At 35.1% G+C, this 10,000-nt stretch overlaps 2 protein-coding genes across 3 annotated transcripts in view; one reads left to right on the top strand and one right to left on the bottom strand.

Moving 5' to 3' along the window:
* Window positions 1–6,215, bottom strand: part of LOC113809070 (uncharacterized) — a 10,905-nt gene extending 4,690 nt beyond the window's left edge. Inside the window, exons 1-2 of the mRNA XM_027360562.2 lie at window positions 6,165–6,215; window positions 1,419–3,351 (exon numbers count right to left, since the gene is read on the bottom strand). Coding sequence (XP_027216363.2) covers window positions 1,419–3,167 — 1,749 coding nt within the window. The 5' untranslated portion in view covers window positions 3,168–3,351; window positions 6,165–6,215. The remainder of the gene's footprint in view (window positions 1–1,418; window positions 3,352–6,164) is intronic.
* A 126-nt stretch (window positions 6,216–6,341) lies between these two features.
* The window catches only part of LOC113809068 (TIP41-like protein), a 15,423-nt gene continuing 11,764 nt past the window's right edge, over window positions 6,342–10,000 (top strand). The window contains exons 1-2 of one of the 2 annotated variants that reach the window (XM_027360555.2): window positions 6,342–6,463; window positions 9,978–10,000. The exon at window positions 9,978–10,000 is cut by the window's right edge and continues 145 nt beyond it. In XM_027360555.2, coding sequence (XP_027216356.1) covers window positions 9,979–10,000 — 22 coding nt within the window. In that variant the 5' untranslated portion in view covers window positions 6,342–6,463; window position 9,978. Of the gene's footprint in view, window positions 6,464–6,528; window positions 6,655–9,977 lie in introns of those variants that run through there. The other variant, XM_070123579.1, reaches the window with a different exon arrangement.

Genomic DNA, 10,000 nt, shown 5'->3' on the forward strand with positions numbered 1-10,000 from the left:
ATATATATATATATATATATATGTATGTATCAGGGGGAGGGTCAAGGTCGAAGAGTCTGGGGAAGGCTTTGATGACGTAAGATCATCTAACCCCCATTGACCAGCACTCAAGTTAAAATTAGGCAATTTTCTAATTAGAAGGGCTTCAATTATTTTTCTCTCATGCGAATTTGACGATCTATGAACTAATGTGGCGTCTTTCCAATTTAACTGATGTCCTTCGTCACGTAAATGAATAAAACAAGCATTAGATTCTCTAGCGTATCTGACATCACGTCTATGTTTTTTTGTTTTTAGAAGTTCTGTCGGTTTGGTCTATGTAAAATTTCGGGCAATCCTTACAAGGAATCGTGTAAAAACCTGGAGAGGTATCAAGAGCACCGCTAGTTATATTATGCCTGATCAAAGTATTGCGCAGTGTGTTCGGGTACATAAAAACGATGTCAATGCCAGCTCCTTTAACCATACGGCGTTTTTCATCGAGGGACGGGTTGTAAGGAATAATTAAGAGATTTTTGGCACTGTCCTATTGCATGTTACGGGAATGATTATAAAATTTCCATTTCACAGATGAATGTGCCTGATTTGAGAAAAACGAGGGTATCCTGATTTTGATGTCTAAAAAATAATGTCAAGCTCACGATCGATGAATTCGTTATCACAAATCCTATAAGCCCTCAGGAACATTGACGAGACAACTGATTTCTTAATATAAAACGGGTGATTCGAGAAAAAAATAAGATAATTAGCGGTGTGGGTGGGTTTACGATAAACTGAAAATTTAAGCGAGCCATTTACATTGGATAAAAGAACGTCGAGAAAAGGTAATTTGCCTGAGTCTTCCCATTCTACTTTAAAGTTAATAGTACGAGCGAGGTTATTTAGTCTATTGAAAAAATCACCGAAATCTTAACGGTTCATTTGCCACAGAAAAAATGTCATCAACATGTAAAGACATTATTTGTCCACAATCGAATGAGATCGATAGAGCAATTGACCGGAATAGGGATCCTCTGATGAAACGAAGAAAGTTTCCTTTCAAGAAAATCTAGCACGTCATCAAGCGGGACATTTGTAAATAAGGAATCCGCATCAAAACTTACGTTTCTTAATGTGCGTCGGCAAATTTCTAACTTTCTAACTGTGTGTGTGTGTAGGGGGGGGGGTGCGTGTGCGTGTATATATATATATATATATATATATATATATATATATATATATATATATATATATATATATATATATATATATATATATATATATATATATATACACACACATACATACATGCATACATACATATATATATATATATATATATATATATATATATATATATATATACATACATATATTCGCATACATAGTATATATACCAAATTTTAAAAGTTTCTGAACAGGTAAGAAAAGGGTCTTACCAGAATCCAGCCTTCAGGAAGACCTTGTAGAACTCCCAGAATCGCCTCCTTCAGACAGCTCTCCAAACAGGACGGCTTCATGCATTCTGCCTCGGGTTTTCCAGCACTGGCGGCGCACGAAGACCCGGTGTCCTCTTCCGGTGGGTCTGTCGTTCTCCTCGAATTGGTTTCTTGTTCGTTGGAAGTACATTGTTGTCGTGTTCGTTGTTTGATCTGCGATCCAGAGGTACTCTTAGCATAGGTTCGTTGTTGTTTTTCGTTTTTATTGGGTGTTTGTCTCGGTTGCTCGGTATTCGTTTCCGGGCGTCTTTTGACAGGAGAGTCGTTTTCGTCCTTGCGAAGTTTCGCTGGCAGTCGTCTTTCACTTGGTTTAGGTGAAAGACGCTGCTCTCTGAGTTTTAGTTGCGTCGAAGTTTTGTTTACATATTTTACTTTCGTATTTTCTCCAGATTGGACACTTTTATCTTTCTCTTTGGTGTTTCTTTGGCATAGAGGACTTTTCACACGAGATGAATCTCTGTCTTTTAAATGTTCTTCCTTATTTGCACCTTTTGTAATCTTCGTTGTACCATGCACCTGAAAAGTACCCGTGGTATTGCCACTTCCTAAACTACGTTTGGTTCTTTCTTCTACTTTACTTTCTTGAGCAAATATTGAGGAATTGCCCTTACCAATCCTCTTAGGAATATCTGGTACCCTAGACTTTGCTTCTTGAACAGGCTTCTGTGCATTCGAGGTATTTCCTGCTTCGCGCGTCTGTTTGATTTTATTGTTCTTATCTGATTCTATTTTTCCCTTAAAACTGTTTCGCGATGTATTCGAAGAATCTATTTTATAACCGTCTGCTCTGCTGTTTTTGTTCTTACTCCAGCCGCTGCCTGTCCGAGAAATTTTACAGCCATTTTCTCTCCCTCCTGCAGATCCCACCATGGCTGCGGCCTTGTGCGTACTTATGGCACGTGGTCGCTGCTTGAAAGGTTTCGGGTCTGGGGTTAGTGACCGTCGGTAACGCGTTGCGATTTCATTGCTTTGAGCTTTAACGGTCAGGCTTTTTGGCGTCGGGTCTGAAGCCAGTCTATCCCGCGGTTGTAACATTTTTCTTCTTAATGAAGGACTAAGTGGGATTTTAGATGTGAATTTTTTGCTAGGAGTCACTGTCGTTAGCGAATAACTTTTGGGGCTAAAAACGTCGCTTGAGTCAGCCCCCGTAGCCCCTCTGCTACAACCTGCTGTTGATGAAATGGTTGGTGATAGCGGGGACAACTGAGGAATTTTAGTCGGCTTGGAAGAAACATTTCTAAGACTGAGCGAAATGGGACGGGGAAGAGGGCGATCGATTTTCTCGTCCTCTAGTAGCGATGTTGACATTCTGGCTTCCGCTTGTGCTTGTCCTTTGGTGAGTTTCTGCTCTCCGTCATCATTCTTCGAGGCTAACGTCGCCTTTTCCTCATTTTCTTGCATCTGGCGTGCAGCCACGGAAAAGAGGTCGCAGCGGTTGACCAGCGCGTACCCCCCATCGCCGTCACTGAGATCAACATCCTCGTCATCTTCGTCACTCTCACTACTCTCATCACTTTCCGTCTCCTCACACTTAGCTTCAGGCTGGGACGCAGCCTCGGCAGATGAGGAAGAGGAGGAATCGTAAGTCAAGATCGCCACCCATAGCTTTTCTATGAGTTCCTGCTGGATGCTTCCGGTCCACGCACTTCCTCCCTGCTGCACCCTGGGCGATCGTCGACGTCCTGCCATGGCCAGCGGAGACACTCCAGCGATGCCACTCGCGACAGTCTGCACACTGAGCTTCCCCCTTGGAAGCTCTTTCCCACAACCTCCTTGCAGATCACGTGGCTGCCATACGAGTGTATTTAGCGAACAAAAAGTCCCCTCTCCAAACTATATCTCCTGACGCACATTTCCTCGAACTGTTTCATCCCTAATACATTTGGCAAAGTTAGTATATTAACAACACAATCCTTCATAAACAAGGAAATTAACTTAAAAAGAGAGATAACGACAGGAGAGAGAGAGAGACAATAACCAAACTGGATATATACGGCTTCCAAGCGTTGTAACCTGTCTGGAAATTTAGTCCAATAATTTATAGATTAACCTACGCTAGACTCAAGAGACAGTGATGATTAAGCAGTACAAGAACCAGAAAAATACCATACTTACCGATATAGAGAGATGCGCTAATTAGCATCACGAACAAGTGCTATAAAATTGGTTAATTCTTATTCCGTTACCATACTCTGCCGGTATATGCTTGCCAAATAATATTATTTATATTTCCAGGTTATGATATTGATCTATATTACTATCATTATGATAATGATAACTTTGTTATCATCATCATTGATCATATAAATCATAATGATAACGATGAGAATTGCGGTGATGGCAAAATTATGAACAATGATAAGGAAAAAAATAACACTAACAGCAATGTCAACGACAAAATGAATATTAAAGATAATGATAATAATAACAATAGCAATAGTAATAATAATAATAAAGATAACAAAATAATAATAATGATGATAATAATAGTGGTGGTAATGATGAGGATAATAATAACAATAATGATAATACTAATAACACTAATGATGATGCTGATAATAATAAAGATGATGATGATAATAATAATAATAATAATAATAATAATAATAATAATAATAATAATAATAATAATGGTGATAATAATAATAATAGCAGTACTACTAGTACTACTACTACTACTAATAATAATAACAGCAACATTAATAATAAGGAAAATGATGATAAAAATCATAATAACAATTATTATAATGATAATGATGATAATAGTAATGATAAGGATATTGATGATAATTATAATGACAGCAATGATTATAATGATAACAGCAATAATAATAATAATAACAACAACAACAACAAAACAACAATAATAATAATAATAATGACATTAATACTGAAATAATAATAATAATAATAATCATTATGATAATGATAACAATGATAATAATCGCAATTCTAATGATAATAATATTAATAATAATAGATAATAATAACATAGATAATGAAGATAGTAACAACAACGATAATAACAATAATAATGGTAATGATGATAATAGTAATGACGATAGTAATGATAAGAAATATAAAGCAATAATACTGATAATAATGACAATGATGAGGATGAGGAGGAGGATAATATTTTAAAAGATAATGATGATGAGAATGATTATCATTATTATTTTCATTATTATGATAGTGATGATGATGATGATGATGATGATGATGATGATGATGATGACGATGATGATGATGACGACCACGACGATGGCGACACTGCTACTAATAACAACACCATAATAATGATTATAATGATAATGAGGAGAGCTAACAACAATGATAATAGGAGCAATGAGAATTATGACAGGAATAACAGTGTAATTAGTTTTAATATCTTGAGTCACCGTCGTTATTTCCATTTTATATTATTACCATTTTCATTTGCAGCATCATTATAATCATACCATTACTGTTATAGTCGCCATTAATGGTATCTTAATCATTAGCATTACTTTTATCATCACAATAGCATTACTAGCATGATTATTACTATTGTGATATATTATTCATTATTATTATTATTATTATTATTATTATTATTATTATTATTATTATTATTATTATTATTATTATTATTATCATCATCATCATCATTATCACTATTATTATCATCACTATTGATAATAATAATAATAAAATAATAATAATAATAATAATAATAATAATAATAATAATAATAATAATAATAATAATAATAATAATAATAATAACAGCAATATCATTATTATTATCATCATTACTATTATCATTATCATTATCATCATCATCATCATCATTATCAATATCATTAGTAGTAGTACTTTCATAATTATCGTTATCATTGTCATTTATATCATTATCAATACTTATTACTATTAATATTGCTGTTATCATCAAGATTATTATTATCATATAATTATAATCATTAATAGTAATGGTAGTAGTAGCAGTAGTAATAATAGTAATAATATTAATGCTCCTTCTTATCACTGTCATCATAATTTACTACTCATCCCCTATGTATGCATAAACAGACACACACATACACACATACGCACACGCGCGCGCGTGTGTGAAACGGAATACGTCTAATACCAAATGGCATCTGACATTTTTCGGATATTGCATTTTACGAGCACTGTGCAGCACGTGGTCAACGAAAAAGTATTGTTTTTATACTCTCCCGTCTACCTAAATTCCTATGTCAAAAGTTTTAGTTTTCTGGAGTTTAATGGAGATCGAGACGGGTAGACACAACAGACACGCTCCAAGTAATACCATGATCGTCATTTTTTTTCTTTAGCATAACTACTATGATCATTGTCTTATCAAAACCTCATGTCAAAATCATATAGTAAATTTATCTATAAAATACTAGCCGCAAAGAATGGGTTTTCAGAAAAAAAAATATATTGCTTATTTCCAGATAGATTATAATGTTATCAATTTCATTGTTTCCCTTTCTTAAACTATAATTGGCAAAATATATTTCATGCTAGAAAAAAAGCAGTGACAGTGATCGAAATGTTCGCTTCTTCTGTCACATAATTATTTTCTCTCTCAAATTACAATCAAATGACTTCTGATTGCTCCATGTCCCTTTGTACTGTGGAAGAACATATATTTAAGGTCGAAATGCTTAGTATCTCGCACTTCTGTTCACGTAAAAACGCGTGATATGACACAAGCAGACGAATTTGATTACCACTAAATACGGTTTACTTTCTGAGTTAATGCATTTTTCTAGTATAATTTCGCATTCATGATTCCTTATTTATAAGTGAAAACATCACAATAAAATTCTTTATTGCCATATTGTCTCTGTGAATTGGTGCACCTTATCTTATTGGAATTGTATGCCAAAAGAAACCTCGATTACAGGATCCTTCTTCAAGACTGTGTGTTTACAAGCAATACAAATTCACATTTCATAAGGCATACGTTGTCAAAAGGTATATTATACTGTGAGAAAACGCCATTTCTAACTTAAATGGATATTTTAATGTTTTATTCATTCTGAGAAGTGCAACGTTGATGAAGGAAATTTGTGTTTTGCTCTTATGACTTATATTTATTAAATGTAACTTCTTACTTGATTGTAGTGGCATGTCAGATTCGCCTTTTGAAGAAATTTGAGCACGAGGTAAACAATGTCAAGTGAATATAAGTGCATTTATTGAAGTAGTATATTCAAATACATGGTCAAAAGGCATCTTATTTGTGGGTAGTCTAGAAGCTCTATTATCCCAGAATGTAGAATATGGATAATTGATTCCCTCTTGTTAGAGTTCTGAAGGCTTGGAGGCAAAAGCAAGTACGGTAATTTTTTTCTAATATGTCTGCATCACGGAATGCAACGGTTTCGGTATCATTGGATTCATGTCACTGTCCATAATCCAAATATATAAGTTTTACTGCGCGGAATCCCCCCCAACACCTATTTTCTTAACCCTGATTGTAGGGAAGGGCATGAAAGGTATCAGGGAAATTGCGGAGTAAAATGTAAATGATATACACAGAATCAGTCACTATATTGTCTACTGCCGTTACTGGCTTGAGAACATATTAATGTATTCTTCATCCAAGCTTCTGTTGAATGCTCTGGTATTCATAGACCTATTCCTTGTGTGGATACAAGGAACTTAAGCAAGAACAAAAATACAAAAAAAGAAATACAAAAAAAAATCAACCTGCAAAAAATAGGGGGGACATACACCCTCCCTGGATCTGACCTAGTTTTTTTTATAGCTAGTAGTGCTGTGTATGTTTGTTAAAAGCTTGATCTTGTCATTTTTCTATATTTCCAAATAGAGATAGGTTTAAAGTATTGCAAGTCATCAGATCCCAGAGTAAAATAATTTAGGTTTATGATATACTGAAATGTTCTGTATTTTTATGTCATTACTTTACAATGCATAGTAAAGTGCCAACATCCATGTTCTGCTGTGAGGCTTGGCTGATAGTGTTGTCTTTGCACTCACATGGCATTTCCCATAGTTTTCCTCATGTTCTGTTATGAATGAATAAAGCATTTAGTTTTGTTTGTGCAAAAGCTTGAAATGTACATGCCAAACTGCAAAGCTTGTTATGGGATTTTATATCTTATAACTTACTAGGATTACCTGGATATATTACACTGAAAGTAATGATATGTATGGAGGTAAATGTCAAGAAGACACTCTTGCACCTGTCCTTGGCACACCTTCATTGGCCTATCAGTACTTGTCAGACAACAACAAACCTCTGCCATGTATATTGTAGGAGCATAGAGCTTGTAGGCCTCCATAGTAGATTCATTTTCAGATTAGGAAATAGTTAAAGCTCTTTCTTGCCAAAATGTAATTGGTTGAGCTTTGTTGGCCTTTGCCAAACTTGAAGCAGAGACCATGGTGATTGTTTATCTCATTTTTGAGATTGTAGGCCATATTCACAAGTCAAATAAATCACCATAAATCACAAGTCAAATAAATTTGGATAGAATAAAGGTAATACAGGTACTAGAAAAAGTCCCTGCAGCTTTCCTTTAAAGTTTAGATACTGAGATAGTATTTATACATGGCATATCCACAGTGAATCGAGTGCATTAGTTTTGTTTACACATATATGGCTTCACAAGTGCTTAATTACCAAGGACTAGACCTACTAGACCTACCTGTTTTATTACCCATTTATTATGTTTGTTGAGTTTTGGAAAGGAATTTTTTTTATATCAATTACACTTGGTACTGTTTATAACAGTATAATAATAATGATATTGTCAGTAATGACAATCACAGTATATATATATTTTTTCACCAAAACTAAAGATGTGAGATAAACAGTTGAGACCTAGGCCTAGTAATTGTCTCCTTGATAACTAAGCAATTGTGAAGTGATCGATATTTGAACAAAATCAACAGAAAGAAACACAATTGACAGTGTATATACTGCATGCCAATAGTTTAAACAGTCACCTCTATGGAAAGCTTTAATTTTACAAAAGATTTTGAATAGTAACCCATTAGATCCAGGAGATATGATCCTCATGCTATGAAAAAATATTGGTAAAGGGCCAGGATGACAGGAATGTGACATGAAAAATTCATTTGAGGGCATGGGTGATGGGAATGACACGTTATGAATGCAGATGATGAGTCATCTTGCAAGACGACAATCTTTGTGGGCTTGTAGGGAAGGAGTTCTTGCATTATTTCCACCAGTATACAAGGGTGGAATGTACCTCCATGATCTGTGGCTGGAAGAGCACTGGCTCCAGGTAGGTTACTATTTCCATGCTAAAGATCCTATTCCTGCCCACCATGGAGAAAAAGGCCTAATAACACTGCAAAGAATGGTGTTCTTGTGGGCCTGGATTACAAGCCAAACTCCAAGGAAAGCCGCTATTCAAGTAGCCAAAATCTGTTGCTCAGATTTTGGTCCATTTATGGTTGCAAGACACCTAGATCCAAGGAGTAAAAAAGATGTTCACAGTTCATTTCTAAAGCAGATTTTTTTCTCTCACCATTATTTTCTATGCAAATCCATTTGAAATATTGGTGTAATGCCAAGCAGATACTATGGCCTCCATACCATTAGTGCTCAGGCAAAGGCAAAGGACAACAGACTTGCCTGCTATAGTTCTTTATTTGATAATGAATTGCTAGAAAGGTCTGTATTACCAGAATATGTATTACTGTATATGGAGTAGGCTTGTTGGTCTTTACTGGAATACCAAGCAACTGACAGGTTAATGTTGCACATAAATCTTTGGTGAACAAAAGTACACAAAAATTACATGATGTTGAAGGAATGGACCTGTGCAATGAAAATTGATCTGCAGAAGTAAAGGAAAATACAGTGTTATTAAAATTCTCAACATTCACATTCAATGGTTCATTTCCTAATTCCCCCCCAAAAAAAGTGAGAGAATGTTCTTTTGAGCATACTTAGACTATTAATGTTTGGTCTGTGCTGAATTCTTAAATTCTAATGTCTCAAAAACTTTTTGTGGTAAGACGGAGGGGAATGGTTGTGTGAGGAAGTAATTCTGGTAATGTATGGTAAGTTTCTTCCTGTTCCAGTGCCTCAGAACTACCCTCTATTTCCCTACCCCCTTGTATTCCTTTGTCTCATCAATCATACCAGCACCTTATGGGACCTCTTTTGACGAGTGAATTGTAGGAAATTCAAATAAGAATTATCATAAGACCTATATATCCCCCACAAACACACCACCAGTCCCCCATAGTATTTGTACCAACTTGTCTCTCCAAACCAATCACAGGAGAACCTTTTGATGATGCTCCTTCCTTGGTAAGCATGAAATAAGAATGTACATTACCCCACACAATATACTAACAGACTAAACTAAACTGATCCCTACCCCCACCAACCAATAAATGAAAATAAAGCTGACACCTCTCCCTCCCTATGAATAACCCTTTATTTTTCATTTTCATTTTTATCTAAACTACAGATCTTTTGCAGAATGTCACGTCCAGCAGAACCCA

The sequence above is a fragment of the Penaeus vannamei genome, chromosome 7 (assembly GCF_042767895.1).
Source record: "Penaeus vannamei isolate JL-2024 chromosome 7, ASM4276789v1, whole genome shotgun sequence".
Taxonomy (NCBI): Eukaryota; Metazoa; Arthropoda; class Malacostraca; order Decapoda; family Penaeidae; genus Penaeus; species Penaeus vannamei.